The sequence below is a fragment of the Drosophila gunungcola genome (assembly GCF_025200985.1).
Source record: "Drosophila gunungcola strain Sukarami chromosome 2L unlocalized genomic scaffold, Dgunungcola_SK_2 000007F, whole genome shotgun sequence".
NCBI lineage: Eukaryota > Metazoa > Arthropoda > Insecta > Diptera > Drosophilidae > Drosophila > Drosophila gunungcola.
This window is the reverse complement of record NW_026453162.1, coordinates 1,037,021-1,055,696: the sequence shown is the minus strand read 5'-3', so window position 1 is coordinate 1,055,696 and position 18,676 is coordinate 1,037,021. Positions and strand designations below refer to the sequence as shown.

The following is an 18,676-nucleotide window of genomic DNA, read 5'->3' as shown; positions in this document are numbered from 1 at the left end:
ATGTTACTGAGCTTGGAACAGAAAATCTTGTGGTCGACCGTGTCGAAAGCTTTACTACGGTTTAAGAGTGTTAAGAAAGTGATCTATCATTTGTCAGTTATGTACCATACATAGTATGCCAGGAAGAAAAATTATAATATTTCGGCATTTGATTTCACTTTAAGAATAAATTTTAAGACATCACAACTTTTAATACACACAAAGTTAATGATATTATCACAGAAAGGTTGCTGGTTCAGGCACTCATTACACAAAACTTTAGGTGCATCTGATTGCACAAATTTTGAACTTAATTCATTAATTCATTAACAATACTAAGTTGTTTTGACTTTCCAATGCCTATGTTGCGAGGTTCAGCCCAGGTTTTTTTTTTTGTGGAAAAAAAATGTATAAATTTATTGCTATAGTAAACTCTTTTTGCTGCTTAAAGTATAAAGAATGGTAATGTTCATGCGGAACTGAGACCACAATGATTACACTATCCAGCAAATATGGAAACTTTAAAGCTCACCCTCTACGAAAACCACTTTATTGTGCCGAATATGAAAATAAAAAAATTTAATTTAACAAAATAAATAATAATAATTTAGGGTACTTTAGAAAACTCCAATATTTTTTTTGTTAATTTCTACAATTTTGTTTTTTTAATTTTAAAAAAGAGTCATGGCCCTTAATAACATGTTTTAAGCAGTTTATGTTCTGACTTGCATTTAAACTAAAAAAAAATAGTGTCAGTTATATAGGGTATACGGAACGCGGAACACTTAAATGTTGGAACATAAATTTGTATGCGACTTTTATACTAAAAAAATATTTCCCAACGGGCTGCTGTAAACAGTAGATGCTTTAGGAATAATCGTGCCATATTATCAATCAGCCCTGTTTTAGTTTTCACTTCCGAAAGACTCACACGGATTCGAATTTCCCAGACCTTTTCCAATTTTCACTTTTGAAATATTTGCAAGGAATCTAAGTTCCCTCTGTTAATTCTCTGTTAACTTCCGCCCAAAACTCAGATCCGCAAGAGCAAAAATTATTTCTTTTAAAATTCTTTGTGATAACTTAAAGTGCAAATGAAATTTGTAACTTATTATTTGATATTTTAAGAACATTGTTGCATAACAGAATACAAAATATTTTGTGATTCTAACTTATTGGTGATATGCAAATCCGCCGCCCCTGTTCTAGTTTTCAAACGAATTTGATAGAAACAAAGCAAGGGCTGTCATGGTACGAAAAAAACTAATTATTTTCTTGGGACTTATTTTAGCAAGCGCTTTTCGGTTTTTTTTTTATATAGTTAGAAGCGTATATTATCTAAGTTAGGTTAAAAAGTGTTTTTGTTCCTTTTACCCCTTAAATTAATTTACTTATTGTGCAAAGCCTGTTGTGATCGGACCTTTTTCATGGTCTTTGGCAACTTTGGTCCCGAACACTACTTGTGCAGCAGCAGATTCACCCACGAAATTTAAACTACAAAATGTAAGTAAGAATAACGAATATTTTCTCTTTTCTCTCAGAGGGTAATATAATTTCAGTCAGAAGTTTGCAACGCAGTGAAGGAGACGTGTCCGACCCTATAAAGTATATATATTCTGTCCTGTCTGTCGTCCTGCATATAAGTCGGAACGAGCTGGATTGGACGACTATAGCATATAGCTCCCATAGGAACAATCGGAAAAATAAATAAAAAAAATTATAACTTTGCTGTTTTTTCCTTTTTTTTTAGTTCTTCGACAAATAGTCATGGTTAATTATTTCAGAATTACGGTTTAAATTTCATCAAAATCGGACGACTATATCATATAGCTCCCATAGATACAATCGGAAAAATAAATTTAAAAAATTATAACTTTGCTGTTTTTCAATTTTTTTTTTGTAGTTATTCGACATATAGTAATGACTAAATATTTCAGAATTGCGGTTTAAATTTCATTAAAATCGGACGACTATATCTTATAGCTCCCAAAAAATAAAAAAAAAAAACTTTTTTTTAAATGTAATTTTTTATTTTGAATTTTTTTTGAATTCCTTTTGTCTTATTATTAATTTGACAGTTCAAAATAACGCTTTTAATTTTGTTAAAATCGAAAAACGATGTCATATCTGACATAGGAACTATCGAATAGTTGAGCTGCAAATCATCATAATTTCAATGTTTTTTAACATATACGCAAGTAAATCATAATTTAAATGTTGTTAAGTATATTTAGTTTTTGCTAGCTCCAAGGGTATATGAAAATTAATTAAGTAATAAGTAAAATTAATTTTATTAGGAGAAAACATAAGAACACCAAACAAGACGTCATATTTATGAAGTTTATGGCGAAGAACGTGGACATTGCTCGGGGTTTGGTGAAAAGTGACAAATCTTTTTTTTTTTTTTTTTATTAACTTTGCTTTATTTATTGAATCTTCTCTTAGCTTTGAGACTAACAATAAGTTTTCGAATCTTAAGAGTTAAACATTAACTAACAGTGGACTGTAATTTTGGTTGCGCGTCCCTCAAGTTGGTCGCTGGGTAGGTAAGTCATTGCGACGAAGACGGGATTGGTTGCACAACCTTGTTAGACCTCTTGCAAGGTGGTTGGGGTGCAAAGACAGCTTGGTGAGGTACTTATCCTTTTGTTCTGCGATAACTGCTTTGACTGGTGGGATGTTCAAGTCACGATGTATGTTTTCGTTGCGAACGTACCACGGTGCCCCGGTGATCGTTCTCAGGATTTTTGATTGAGCCCTCTGGATTATGTCGATGTTGCTATTGCTAGCATTCCCCCATAACTGGGAGCCGTACGTCCATATAGGCTTTAGTACTGAGTTGTACAGCAGGACTTTGTAGTCTAAGCTAAGGGAAGATCGAGCGTTGATGAGCCAGTGTAGGCTACTGGCTTTCAACTTTAAGTGTGTTCTTTTGGCTTCAATATGCCGGCGCCATGTGAGTCTTCTGTCGAGATGTACTCCTAGATACGTTACTTCGTTTGATTGCGGAAGCAGGGTGTTATTTAATGTGAGGGGTGGGCAGTTTTGTAATTCAGGGTGAAAGTAACGTGCTTGCATTTTTGTTCATTTACTTTAATTCTCCAATCAGATAGCCATTTTTCAACGTCGGCCAAGTGAAGAGCTAGTTGCGCAGTTGCTTGTATTGGACATTTTGAACGGCTGAGTATAGCTGTATCATCAGCAAAAGTAGATGTTGTCAGTCGACTGCTTGTCGGGATGTCTGCTGTGTAGAGGACATATAATGTTGGCCCGAGCACGCTACCTTGGGGGACTCCAGCCAAAATAGAAAAATCGTCAGATATGGCAGTGTTACATCTCACAGCAAATTTTCTGTCGTGCAGATAAGACTCAAAAAGTTTGTGAGTGTTGCTGGGAAGCATTGTCTTGATCTTGTACATTAGGCCTTCTAACCAAACTCTGTCAAACGCTTGAGAGACGTCCAGAAATATGGCGGTGCAGTACTCACGTTTTTCGAACGCGTTTCGAATTTCTGATGTTATTCGGTTGACCTGCTCAATCGTTCCGTGTTTTTCTCGAAATCCGAATTGGTGTGATGGAATTCCATTCTGGATTCGTAGATATGTGTTTATCCGAGTCAATATGCATTTTTCAAAGAGTTTAGATAAGCATGATAGTAGGCTTATAGGTCTGTACGATGTGGGGATTGTGGGGTCTTTTCCTGGCTTCGAAATCATTATAATAATTGACTTTTTCCATCTTTTTGGAAAGTGGCCATGTTTAGCGATGGCATTGAAGAGATGTGTAATGGTGCGAACGGCACAATATGGAAGCTCCGTGATCATTTTAGGGGTAATGAGGTCGCAGCCTGGAGATTTTCTCGGGTTCATATGGTTTTTGATGATGCTAACGATTTCCAATGGGCGAAACTCGATTGGCTCATGGTGAAGCTGGGTGTCATATGCAAAAGTCGGCAGAGTGAATGCATTGGTGGCAGAAATTGGGTTGAAAGACATTTTTAAGGTGGTCGGCGAATGTGCTGGCTCTATCTTTATCGCTGCGCGCCCAGCCGCCTGAGGGGTTTCTAATAGGCATCACGGTTTCTTTCGGTGAGCTAAGAGATGGGTGGGCTCTCCATAGTGAGTGTTTTGAGCAAGTTGATGACAGTTGCTCTATATAACGGCGCTGGGCATATGATTCTTCTTGTTTTAGAGCTTTAGTTAGTTGCCGTGAGGCGTATTTTAAGTTCTGCCTAGCAGATGGCGATCTATAGAATTGCCACTCCCGACGTAAGCGCCGCTTTTCTAGGACAAGCTGTTCGATTTGTAGATTTGTCTTCTTTTGCTTGCATTGAATATTTGAGATTTGGGGTGTGGAAACTTGAGCCGCAGTGACGAGTACGGACTCCAGTGTAGTTACAAAGCTGTCTATGTCAGCTTCGTCGTTGAGGCGAGGACATAGCTCAATATGTGAGCTAATATATTTTCTAAACTTGAGCCAGTTGGTTTTTGTGTTCTAGACATGCTGCTTGTGGAAATGAAGTTTTAGATACAGGAGGAGCCAGTCCTTATTTTAGAGCGCTTGCAAATGTCACATTTTTGTTGGGGGTTACGGGTCCTAGTGAGGAGCTGGGTGCAGTTGAAAAGAAGACTTCAGGGTTTGATTTTGATGCTGTGAGCTGTGCGTTGTGGGAGCGGGCAGTGGTTCCTCGTTGATGGATGCGACTTTTTAGCTCCTTGTATATTGGGCAACCTCTGTAGTTGGCTGTATGATTGCCGCCACAGTTGCCGCACTTTTTTACATTGGAGTCGTTTTTGCTCGCTGGGCAGAGTGCTGAGTCATGAAGGTCTCCACAAACTACACACACTGGGCATAGTGTGCAGTATGACTTTGTATGGCCATATTCTTGGCAGTTCGTACATTGTACCGGCCCATTGCGCTTATGTGGTTGCTCTACTGTGATTCTACGGTGGAGAAGGAACTGAAGTTTGTATATGGGGTGCACTTCGTTTCTACTAAGGGGCTTAGTTTCCGGTTCGAGCTCTATCTTGAAGAGTGGTTGCGGTTTCCTATCCCTGTTCAAGATATTGAAGACTGTCTTAGTGTTAAAGCCTTTGTCTTGTAGTGCATTTTTTACTTCTTCAGGTGTTACATCGGATTCAATTCCTTTAAGTACAACTTGCAGACCCTTGCTGCTTTTAAGTTGGTACGTGTAGAAGTTCTTTTTCTTGTCATTAAGATATTTAGACAACACTCGGTAATTGTCTTCGTTCTTCGTTTGAACTTTTGTTTCGTGTATGCTGCCCTTCACAAGGGGAATTATATGGAAGTTATCTTTTCCAATAAGCTCAATTATTTTGTTAACAAGTTCATTGCAGCTTTTCTCCCGGATGTATATTGGGGGGGGCTTCGGTTTCTTCTTCTCGGCTTCGGTAGCTTCGTCAACCTCTTCGTCAGTAGCGTCTTCCAAAATTTTAAATCTGTTTGTATTAATGGGCGTTTCAGTCTCAGCTGAATTATAATTGGCACGGGTTATTTTTCGCTTAGAATTTAGGGGGCTCAGCTTTCTTTTGATTTGGATGTAGCGATCCATACCAGTCTGCACAGCCGGCCTTTTATTTTCGTTGCTTATTGTGTATTTTTTGGGCAGCGCAGCGAACGCCGTTTTTGTGTTGGCTACGGGTTTGTTTATCGATGGCGAAGTTGCTGATGATGATAATAAACGGTTGGTCGATACCGTTGCTGCTGTGGTTGTTGTTGTTGTTGTTGTTGTTGTTACCGTTGCAGTGGTTAAAGACACTGCTGTGCTACTTATTGTTGATAAGCGTAGGTCAGTGCATACATGCATTGGAGTACACTCGGCACTTTTTGGCTTTAGAGACATCGATGGTAGCGCGGGAGAACAAGAGCGCGCTCTCTCGCTCGTTACGTTCAAGAGGTCAGTCGAACTGGGGGTGATTGACCGCGTATTGTCTGGGTTTGCATAATTTTCGGTTGCAGTAAACGAGAAATATGCATTATTTCTGATCGATGAGAGCCGTCTCTCGTTTTGCTCGCGCTGACGTTGCATGCGGATATCGTTTTGACTCATTGTCTTCACTTTAATTATAGTCTGCGTATATTAATTAATTAATTAATTAATATGTGTGTTTGCGATTACATCGCAAGAAGCGTCTTTTCGCGTTGTAGTAGGTTGGTTAGAAACCAATCTACCTATTTGTGCCCGAGGGTCTTTGCGGAATTTGATTATTTTCGATTTGCACTTTTCCAATTATCACTTTTTGAAAGCTTGCACAAACTAAGCACGGTCCGACAACACGTCCGATCGCGGCGACAGTCTGTGTGACAAATCTGGCAAATGAAAAATATTAATATTGCATCTCTAATTTCGGTTATTCTGTTTAATTTCCAACAGTTGTTGTCTTCTCAACTTGTTATTTGCCAAAAGTTGCAAAAACATTGTTAAAATCAAACCCACAATCTTTGAATTATTTCGGGCAACACAGCTGATTTCCATACCAGTGGTTCAACAGTTTTGTTGGTCAGTTTCCATCACTCTCTTTTAAATAAGTAGAATTTTTTTTTGGCTACCAATGATTTTTTGTATGGCTACCGATGATTTTTGACTGATTTTAGACATTAAATATGTGCACCAGTAATGCACAAAGATTCGGAACAGCAGCGGGCCAGATGATGATCAGAGATTTACCTGGAAAACTTAGGCAAATCATAGGCTTTTGTTAAGAGCAGTAGCGGCAGTCTGCTGTTTTATTTGCTAGCAAGCAAGGAAACTTTGATTATCTTAAAAGGAAATCCGCCAATGTTCATGGAAAAAACCTTATGTTTTAGGAAATTGCCTAACTGTGGCTAATTGACAGGTCAGATTCATACAAAAATGTCAGTTTAACCATATTGGAGCTTCCGAAATCCGAAAATTCCAATAAATATTCGTAAGGTGTTTTCTTGTTGGAGAGCTGTTAAACCCAAATAAAATATATACATTAAAAATTGCCCCCAGAGAATTGGTCCTTAAGGATCTGCAAATCTTTAAATTTCCTAGTATTATTCATTTATTATTTTCTTTTCTTTGGGTTTTATGATTTCTCCTTCTCGAACGAAAATAAAACATTTTGATAAATACTCTGCTTAGCAAAGATGAGTATTCCGTTTTACCCATTCAAACGATTTATATTTATTGTCCTTTTAATGTCGAAATTCCGTTATATCTTTGTGTGAAGAACAAAAAATTTTGTTGTTGGAAATATCTTCGTGATGAGCACGAAGAGACTCAGCATTGTGATAACACAATAAGATGGCATCAGTTCTTCTTAATCATTTGTAGTATCTAGTTGGAGAAAAAAAAATTCTTCTAAAAGGAAAACCCCCGATATGTTAAGCGAAATTTTGCTGTGCTATAGGTTGCTTTCTGGCGCTCGGGAAAGGTTATAGCCTCATCAGAAACAACTGGGAATTGCGCTGTTTTCTGAATGAGAGTCCAACTGGGTTCCGGTGTATCTGAAAACTTAATCCACAATGATTTGTGATAAAAAATATAGTGAAAATAACAGAAATTTATTTCGCGAAAAGACATGATAATTTTCAAATTTTTTCAATAAAAAAAAGTTCAACAGAGTAAAAAAAAAGGGCCGACGTGTAAGTGCGCAAGCTCTAAAAACATAGTTAAATGAGCAACGCTCGGCAAACAGCAACAAGACGAACGGCGGCTCTCGTCTATCAGAAATAATGCTTACCTTTCTACCAGCACCAAAAAAATATGCAACACTGCAAGCAGACACTGAGCGAGCTAAATCAAACTCTCCACCATTATTATGCCCAAGCGGCAAAACTCAAAATGAGCTATGGCGTGCTCAATGCCCCGATCCGTAGAACCTTACCAACACCAACAATTTGCTAAATACAACTACCACCTACCAGCACAATGCCCTTATTTAAAAATTGTGACATCGTTCTTTTACAACGACAACAAATTTAACAACAACCACGTCAACTATAATAACTCCGCGCCCGAACAAAAGATGACATAAATGCAAACGGAGCTTTATAAAAAACTGGAATCGATCGCTATATGCAGTTGATAAGGAAATTATGCCCACAATCGAAGAAGAAAAATAATGCATCGAAAGTAATACGCTGAAAAAAAATAGGTTCTCGATTTTTAGTGACCCAAAGGTCGATGATGGACACCTAAGTCCAAGCCATTAAGGCCGACACCCCTATATGTTCGCCAGGCAAATTGTGCAGAATAAGTTTAAAAAAGGGGCAATATAAATTAAATCAAGATTCAAGTAAAAGTTGAACAGGGCCATCAAACAGTAGCTTTATTCTTGGACAACGGCAAAATAAATTACTACCAACTGAAAAGTAGCAAAGGACTTCAAGTGGTAATGAATATAATAAATGAACATAATAAATATAAATAAAATTCCCCAGCCAATGTTCAAAGTAGAACATGAGCCTGATAATATGCACTTGAAAAAAATGAAATTCACCCAATTTACAAACTTCAATACCTACTGCACTGCAGAATCAACATTGTGGAACCTCACATACGAAACAGACCCGTCCAGTGCACGAATTGTCAGGAATATGGGCATATTTGCGCCGTCTGCATTGCCTGTGGGATGCACATTTAACTGAGGCCTGCCCTGTAAATAAGAAGGACCATTCTGCCAAAAAATGTAGCAACTGTGGGGGAAACTGCCAAGTACAAAGGCTGCCCTGTCTATAAAGAGCTAAAATAACGTCTAGCCCAATAAATAACTGCAGCTCGAAACCCAGTCAGACGACAAAACATACCGTATATACCTGAAGGAATCAGAAACAAACCAGAAGAGCAAGAAGGGAGAAACACACGGAGTGGACGTCGGTTCTGACAACACAGACAGAGATCGCTAATGTGTGCGTGATCAGGAAAGAAAAACTCTAATAAAGTCACCCGATGCCGAAATCTCACGCTAAGCAGTCCACAGAGACACACTTCACTTTGTAAAGTTAAAAACACCACACAACACTCATTTTGTTAATTAAGTCAATTATATAATAATAAATAAAGCATCACAATAATAAAACTACGTCGTCCTGGAAGTAATTCGCACTAACGGAACTTCCGGGGCCACATACCAACAACCACGACGCCGGGAGTTTCTCTTGTTTAGGCTATAACAACGTTTCATATGCCTTAGGGCCTAGGCCGACACATTTCTAAGCCACTGCAGGAATAACGCAGTAACAGACATCGAACCAGGGTCCTGAAATTACCGCCCACTTGTCAAATGGGTTAGAATCAATGGAAGCAAAGCAGAAAACGCTATTATATTCTGGAATGCAAATGGAATTTCGCAGCATGGTAAAAGGACATGGATTTACTGACATTCTAATCAAGAATCGCATTAGGCTTTACCAATTGCCATCATTTGCAATAACCTTTATACAAGCAACATCAATACATATAGACACTCAAAAACGGCTACATAAACATAGCCGCCGTATACAGTCCACCGCGCTTCTCCATTTCCGAAGCAGCATTTGTTTAATATACTGACTATAACACAAAACACACACACTGGGGATCACGAATCACCAACCCCAAAGGAAGACAACTGAACAACGCTCATAACACCACGAAACGTCTTCAAACCACTTTTAGCAAAAAATTGCTTTGTGCACCCAATAATCAGCAATCACTAAGCAACCACGCATATCATATTCCAACCAGAAGAAGTTGCCAGAGTCATAAAATGTCAAGATTTATTTTCTTATTGTAATATTTAACAGCATGATGAAATGGTGCTTTTATCCTCAACAATGAAAAAAGTCTGTCATTACAATGATCCACAAGTCCGGAAAGGACAAGACCCAGCCATAGTCATCCAGGCCAGTCAGCCTTCTGACGTGTTTATCAATGATAATTGAAAAGCTTCTTCTGCACCGTATCAAGCAATACCAATAATGTCATCCCAATGCACGAGTTTGGCTCCCGCGAAAAACACGGAACCATTGAACAAGTAATCCGGGTAACATCTAAGATAAGAAATGCATTTAAAGGATGTCGCTCAGTAAGTCGACCGCGTTTGGCTGGACGGCCTAATTCACAAAATTAAAATAATACTTCCACAGAACACCCACAAAATACTGGCCTCATATCTACAGCAAAGAAGCTTTGAAGTACGATGCAAAGATGTTCTCTCTGAATATCACCCAATTGAAGCTGGAGTTCGCCAAGGCAGCGTTCTAGGACCGACATTATATAACATTTTCAACATCAACATATCAAGAATATATATACTTTATATGCTCGGAAAGGCTTGCTTCTTCCTGTTACTTACATTTCAACGATTACAATATACTCTTTTACTCTACAAGTAACGGGTATACAAAATAAAAATTAGAGAAGTTACAGTTACAAGTAACGGGTGTACAAAATAAAAATTAGGGAAGTTACAGTTTTGTTTTCATTTATTTTTTTAATGTTCTGATTGTTATCTTGGGAGCTACATGATAAAGTCGTCTGACTTGATCAAATTTAAACCGTCATTCTCTCCTAGCGATATATATACTTCATAAGGTCGGAAATGAAAATTAATGTTCGATATTTTGTAGTCTTGTTTACAAATAAGTCAATTTCTCTATTTGGTAAATTTTTTATATAAAAAACACAGAGTTGAATAGTAAAATTCCTAAAAAAACACTAAACTTTCCCCCTAAAAGTCCCTTTAGACTGTCAAAAAACCCCAAAATCTAGGGTAATAAATTTAGGTCTATAAATCTATTATAAAAAAAGTCCCCGTCTTCAACCATTATCCATGTCCTTGGAATATGACGTCAAAGTTGAAATCGCTAAATAATATGTTGTATTGGTTTTATTGACCTTTTATTTCAGTACATAAATCGAAGTGAAACACTCGAGGTCGTAGTTGGTAATAAATTTCTATAACACAAAATGTATTGGTAACTTTCATCACACTTACACTACCTTGGAAGTAGTGATTGTTTGCACGTCAGCTCAAACTCATCAGCTATTGTTGGGTATAGGAGACGTTCAGCTATTTAAAGGGTTTCGGTACACATGCTTGCTAAAAATTTAATTTTTTTTCTGTTTGCGGGGTCATTGGAGTTTTGTACGGTTTATTATGCTGTTCTTGCAAATGTCGCTGTAAATTTGATCAAATTTTTTGATTTTGATCAAATTTTAACCGTAATTCCAAAATAATAAATCATTATTAAATATCGAAAAACTTAAAAAAAAATTAAAAAACGTCAACAACTTGCAACAGGAAGACAACTGAGATACTAGTTTGTGTAGAAGCGGACGGACGGACAGACGGTTGCTGATCAAGAATATATATATAGGGTCGAAAATGTCTCCTTCACTGCGTTGCAAACTTCAGACAAAAATGGATTGAAATATTGAATTGATCAGGCAAACATCAGCTGGGCCAATCTTGTGATTTTTTAACAATTAGTTTAGTTAGCTATGGAGAGTTTTAAACATAAATATTATTGCAGGTTTCGGTTATTGTAGAAACCAAAAAAAAATGTTTAATGTTGGTCGTAGTCCACTTAGGAATGGAACCTTTTTTCAACAATAGGTTATACATTCAAAAAAATTGAAGTTCGAGTTTTATTTATTAATCAAAAGAATAAAATCTTCAAGTCAAGCGTTATTTGGTATGTATATTGTTTATAAAACTCTATCGCGTCTGCCCCGGATCTAAACATAATTTTGATTAAAAGTTTTTTTAAAATATTCAAAAAAATCAAAAAAAAAAATGGGTAAAAAATTTTTTGTTTTCAAGTCGACACCACTTTGTAATTTTTATTATTTTTTTTTTAAGTTGTCAACTCAAAAGCGGCATCTTTATTGTTAAAGAATTTGTTAATTTTTTGTTTTCTGATCTTTTCAAGGCTTGTAATCAAGTTATTACCGGGGATAAATTTGTACCTTTGACTGCTAAGAACAGATACCATGTATTTCAAAAATTTCAGATGTCCTTCCCGTCCTTTTGTACTTTTTGTAAAAGTTCGTTTTTAGATTTTTAACGAAGATAAGATAATATAAGATATGTCTTGGAGGAAGATTGTCAGAAATGCATTCATTAAAAAACGTATATATAAGCCAGATATTTGGGATTTAAAATGGAGATATAAGTTATACCCTCGCAGCGGAAGTTTATTTCAAAATGGGACCAAGACCACTCTAACGCTCACAAATCGTGAAAGTCTGCCATGTCGCTCTAAGTCATTGTAGAGTTTTGTTGTAAAGCTGTTTATGTTTATTCGGTCAATATATATCAACTTATAACAAAATACTTTTCGAAATTGGATCATTAATTAAGAAGCTATTAGCGAAAAATGCAAATTTTCCGACAGATGGCGCCATCTAAAATCCAAATTAATGAGGTATTTTTAATATCCAATTCGGTGAGGTAGACTTCGCCACTTGTTTGTGTGTTCAGCTTAGACCCGTTCTACACACTGAAGTCCATAAAAATTGACATAAACAATTTTACTGGTTAAGTTGTTAATATTACCTACGATATTATTATTTTTATTAACTCAGTTTGGCCAACGGATCAGTCACAAAACGTAATATGGCTAGTTTTACATTAAATTAAATCTAAATTTATTTATTTATTTCAGTTAAGCCAACGGATTATTCACAAATCCATATATGGCTAGTTTTACATGAAATTAAATGTATAACCTAATAATAATTTAGAAATAAGCAAGCACTGTTTTGTTATAGTACAAATTATGCCTATCTCCCTTATTATAATTTGTTGCCTTTTAGTATTCATCTGGGTCTTTATTTAAGCAGGGCTTGCTAGCCCAAGTAAAAAAGGGCATCCGACGACAAGATCCCGTACGAACATTATGGATACTATGGGAGTGTAAAACACATGAGATTGTATCATTTACAGCACCACAAGAGCACTTGAGGTAGAAAAGAAGTAGCAATATAGGCGGTTGCTCAACTTTAAACAAGCATGTTGGCGCATGCTGAGAAAAGGTATTTATTTATTATTGTTATTCAATGTTGTTCTATATTTTAAGTAGAAAAGGGGAAATTGTCTTTTCGAAAGGTGTGTGATGGTTTTCCAGTTTTTGGAATGCAGAAAACTTTTGTTTCCAACCACTTCTTAGGTAGGTGTCTAAGTAGTAGGTAGTTTTGGATTTTTTTTTAAACACGGTTATAAGGAGGGTGTTTGCTGTTGTGATGAAAATAAAAAGTCTAGTCCTGGAGATTTAAAAGGCCAAAAGGAGTTGAGTTGTCTAGTATTCAGTGCTCGCCAAGGGAGTCCTAAATGTTGAAAGTCATTACCTCCTAAGGATAAGGAGAAAGGTGTGTGTATAGGAGCTGCTTGAAGGTTTTTATTTAGTGGGTTTTATTTTTTAGAGAAATCTGGAAGGGGGTTTAACTCGGTTTTCAAACAAAAACCTGTTAAATCGAGACGACACAGCGGATAAGGCAGTCATTATGACTGTTAATTAGGATAGTTACATTGTTGTAAGTCTGCCTAAGAAGACGATCAACAAAATAAATTGTTCAGCTCCCAGTTTTTTACGTTAAGATATTTATTTGAGAGCAATTCGAGGTTAGGTGCAAATATGGATATATAAAAATATTAAACGCCAAAATCAGTTTTTTGCCTCGTGATTCGGATACAAAAAGTTTCGGTGCCCGACTTTCTGCCCTGGTTCAGGGCCATCCTTCTCTTCATACCGTAGACGACATCAATTTCTAAGGTCTTACTTGACCAGATCAACCAAGTTTCAAGGTAATGCACTCCGCCGCGTCTGGTTGAGAGCGAGGAGGAAGGCTACTATGTCAGAGCTTAGAAAAGTCCACCGTTAGGCCGAGTAAGAGATTGTAATGGACAAGCTCAGTATCATTAATTTTTCAAAATCACGGACTTTGATGTTTTCTCTTGACATTCTTAAGGCAGATGATCGATAATAACTTTACTCCAATTTGACTGTGCAAAGAAGCCAAGAAGTCTAGACAAAGAGGCGTTTTTGGCAATGCTCCGTTAATGTGCTCTTGCTGATTTTTTGTCTGGTTTTTGGTTTCTGTCTAGCGACACCGCCTGCCTATTTCCAGCTAACCTCGTGAACACGTTCGCTAGCCTGCGACGCGGTACGTTCCCTTGTCTAGGCATTCTTAAAACCATTCCTCGAACAAGAACTATCTATCTGGTATGCATTGGCTCTGAATAAAGTTTTGCTTTAGGGCACTTGCCTGTCTAGCTATGCCACTGCTTAGAACTGAAACTCAACCTTAGAGCTCTATCTTTTATTTTAAATATAATTTTAAACGGCTGCCACAATATCATAACCTTCATGTTATTACATAACTTTATTTTGTTTTTAATCCATTTATAAATAAATATTTTTTTTATTTAATATTCCTTTTGATTTCCATCTTCGATATATTTCTAATCGGCTACACACTTTCGACAAACAACACTGGAACAAAAAAACACGCAACCGTCCCATCTACACCACCGTGACACTTGAATTTGTCATCGGGTTTGCAGGCCAGCTGGCCGTTGGCAGTTGGCGGACTCGCTTCGGACGACTCTCACATAAAGCGGCATTGGGTCAGGTCATTGCAGGCACTTATTGTGCTGTGCCAGATGATTGGCTGCGAAAAAAAATGGGTAATAACTAAATCAGCTACTAGCACTGATGTGCGCAGAAAAATAACAACGCACTTGGCCCAACATCACTTCTGTCAGTGGCTTATACATACATTTTTTCTTCTTTCTCATTCTCAGTTGAATCAGCAGCAGCACCCTCCCCAGGTCAATTGTACAGCAGTAAGTAAGGGATCAAGTACTTTAAACCTAATAACAAATAAATCGTCATTTATTATTAGTTTTCTTTGTAAATGCAGTACCGTTTATAGCCTTCGGATTTCTTGACAATTTTATCATGATTATGGCGGTAAGTTTGTCTTCAGACTAAAAACAATCCTACTTCTAGCTAATGGAAATTGCAGGGCGAATATATTGAATATTATTTGGGCCACTTTATAACACTATCTACGATGGCAGCAGCTGGCCTTGGCAACACCATTAGTGATATTCTGGGCATCACAATGGCCACCTACGTGGAGAACGGATGCCAGATATTGGGTCTGAAGCAGCCCAAGTTAACTCCAGCGCAATTCGAACTGAAGTCTAGCAAGCGGTCATCCAGTTATGTATGTGACCTGAAGAACCCATAAAATAGATATTTGACTTAAAAAACGTTTAACATTTTAGGGACGTATTGTTGGCATCACTGTGGGCTGCCTGCTTGGAATGTGCCCTCTGTGGTTAATTGATGAAAAAGAAGATAAAGCAGAGGTGGCTGACTAAAAAAAACTGTCTTGTCAACAAAATTATCGATTTTAATATAGGTTTTTTTTGGTTCTGATTTTATATTCAGAGCAACGAATTACTAACTTCCTTAGAAAACAAGTTCCAAATTTTGTTGAATCACGGCTCAAATACAAAAAACATATCAAATAATTGGTAATATGGGATTCAAGCAAAGTATCAAAATATATTTTAAATGTTTTTTGTAAAGTTAAATTTTAACTAATTATTTGAACTTTTCCATGATATTTGGATGCTCTTGAGTAAAATTCAAATTAAAACTTATGTTCCATAACCTTCCCCTGCATCACAAGTTCTGTTTAATCCCAACTGCCTAGCTCTTATAGTCTAGATATTCTGTTTTTTCAAACATTTTACTTTTCCTAGCATGTCAATGATTCGGCCCTGTCTAAGAAATCTCATAAAACATATTTCGTCAATATTCCAAATAGTTGTTGCGACACAAGCTCCCTAGTTTATAGGCGTGAGCTATAATGTCGCAGGCAAAATTGTTTTTTGTATTCAAATTCGACAGACTGCTTTTAATTTTAATATTGCTTTTTTATGGACATCTGACGAAATTCTTTTAACTTTTCTTGCTATTATTGTGTTTTAACCGTAGAATTATTGGCAACAACATAGTATTTTTAACAAAGAGCTAACACCATTTAGAAAATTTTAGAAAATTTGTTAATGTATACTAAAACGTAAAAATAATTAAAAAAAAATTTTTTTAAAAATTTTGTGTTTAATGTTCATAAAATCACACTGAAATGTGCCTGTAAACATGCTTAAACATGCCCAGCCTTGGGCTTCAACTTTTCCATTGGTATTGAAATAAATATAAATATATTCTACAGAACTAATTATAAATGTGAAAATTGTAGCGAGCTTATTTAAAAAATAAACCAAATCCAAATGGGTTTGAACAAATGCGTTGTAATTAATTATTAAAGCTAAAGGTAAATTTATTGTTTTTGAACATTGTTTCAAAAACTAAATTTTGATAAAAAAAAATACCCATATTAAGTAAAGCCCTTTAAAAACGTTGACTCGTAGCTATAATAATAATATAATTTTTATATATGCTTTGCTCAAACTTAAAGTCAGTTGAGCTGAATGAAAAAAATATTTATTTTGCTTTATATTATACATTATTTATTGGCTTTTTTATACCCTTGCAGAGGGTATTATAATTTCAGTCAGAAGTTTGCAACGCAGTGAAGGAGACATCTCCGACCCTATAAAGTATATATATTCTTGATCAGCATCACTAGGAGAGTCGGTCTAGCCATGTCCGTCTGTCCGTCCGTTTCTACGCAAACTAGTCTCTCAGTTTAAAAGCTATCTGCATGAAACTTTCCCAAAAGTTGTCTTTCTATTGCAGGTAGTATATAAGTCGAATCGAGCCGGATCGGAGGACTATAGCATATAGCTCCCATAGGAACAATTGGCAAAATAAATTTTAAAAAATTATAACTTTGGTGTTTTTTTAGTTCTTCGAGATATAGTAATGGTTAAATATTTCAGAATTATGGTTTAAATTTCATCAAAATCGGACGACTATAGCATATAGCTCCCATAGGAACAATCGTATAGCTGCCATAGGAACTATCAAAATTAAGCTGCAAATCATAATAGCTTCAATGTTTTTAAACATACACGCAAAATTTTAACGTTTTCAAGAGTATTTAGTTTTTGAAATAGCTGCAAGGGTATATGAACTTCGGCTTGCCGAAGTTTGCGTCCTTTCTTGTTTATAGAAATGTTTGGCTACAACATTTCCAATCGGCAAGATTTTTAAACGTCATAAGTAAGCTGCGCTGTTTTGCTACGTATAACCGTACGGTAAGTATAACGGTGTCATTGCTTTATGTTATAATTTAAATTTATGTTTCATTATTTTGTATTTGTATGAATACCTCTGTTAAAAGAATACCAGATTTAATTTAAAAGTATTTCAAACTTAAAAGTGGGTGGTCTCTCTAAGAAAAAAGCGATGCCAAGCATCGCATCTCGCAGAAAATATAAGTAATAAGAAGAAAAGTTTATATAAAATTAAACAGCCTCGAATATTTTTAAACAAAGTGGTCCTAAGAGCCGGCTCGATAATTTGACACTGACACCTTGAACTACAGTCCATAACAAAACTACGAATCAAAAAGGTGGAAATGGAATCAGCAGCAGATTAACTACATTGAGTTGTGGAAATCAAAATTTCTCTGAGAAATTTATCGAAAATTTGTCACGGAAACCTTAATAAAGAGGCAACTTCGCGCGTCCTTTCATACAGCGGATGCGAGAAACAGGATCATTTGCTGGAAATAGGGAAGGATATCAGTTTAAACGCGTTGTTGCGAGTCTGTGTCTTAAACGCGACACAAAACGAATTTGCCACAAAAATAGTTGTCACCACCGAAGACACTGAGGGGTCCGAAACTTGAGTTCTGAAGAAAAAAAGTGATCCTGGAACAGATACTACGAATCAAAAAGGTGGAAATGGAATCAGCAGCAGATTAACTACATTGATTTGTGGAAATCACAATTTCTCTGAGAAATTTATCGAAAATTTGTCACGGAAACCTTAATAAAGAGGCAACTTCGCGCGTCCTTTCATACAGCGGATGCGAGAAACAGGATCATTTGCTGGAAATAGGGAAGGAAATCAGTTTAAACGCGTTGTTGCGAGTCTGTGTCTTAAACGCGACACAAAACGAATTTGCCACAAAAATAGTTGTCACCACCGAAGACACTGAGGGGTCCGAAACTTGAGTTCTGAAGAAAAAAAAGTGATCCTGGAACAGATACAAAATGTGGATACGAAAAATGTTGAAATAAAGCGAGAAATTTTCGGCAAAGAAGCCAATCTGATGGACATCAAACGCAAACTCACGGAATCAGAAACAACCCTTCTTCCCACAAAGAAGAGACGTTGGATGAAATGCGTGAATCCATAGAAATGGTGGTAAAAGAACTGAATTTTCTTTTTGAAGAAAAGGATGCTCTGGTCAGTAAAAAAATGTTCTAAAAGATAAATCTGTTCTTTCAGATCACTCTGCTACGAATTCTATTCGATCTACAGATCTCTCAGATTTTGAAGAATTGCGCCGGATTAGAATACAAGACTACTTAAAACTAATTTTTAAAAAAACTAACCTAAGTCGCCTTCTATTTTTACTTTATTTTACGTAATAGTATTTTTAAGGCGTGTGAACAATTTTATCTTAAATTGCGTAGCACTGCTAATATTTTTAAGATGGGGAGGGCCACGCAAACTTTATCCATTCATTTAAGGAGACATCGAATATTTTCTGTGAAAATTCGGATCCGTGATT

General features: G+C 36.5%; 1 protein-coding gene across 4 annotated transcripts in view; it reads left to right on the top strand.

The window, feature by feature from the left end:
- The window catches only part of LOC128253235 (transmembrane protein 65), a 36,500-nt gene extending 20,226 nt beyond the window's left edge, over window positions 1–16,274 (top strand). The window contains exons 2-6 of one of the 4 annotated variants that reach the window (XM_052981497.1): window positions 14,517–14,639; window positions 14,757–14,798; window positions 14,858–14,925; window positions 14,981–15,184; window positions 15,246–16,274. In XM_052981497.1, the coding sequence (XP_052837457.1) occupies window positions 14,517–14,639; window positions 14,757–14,798; window positions 14,858–14,925; window positions 14,981–15,184; window positions 15,246–15,341 (533 nt within the window). In that variant the 3' untranslated portion in view covers window positions 15,342–16,274. Of the gene's footprint in view, window positions 1–14,516; window positions 14,640–14,756; window positions 14,803–14,857; window positions 14,926–14,980; window positions 15,185–15,245 lie in introns of those variants that run through there. The other 3 variants (XM_052981500.1, XM_052981498.1, XM_052981499.1) reach the window with 3 other exon arrangements.
- Window positions 16,275–18,676: the final 2,402 nt, after the last annotated feature.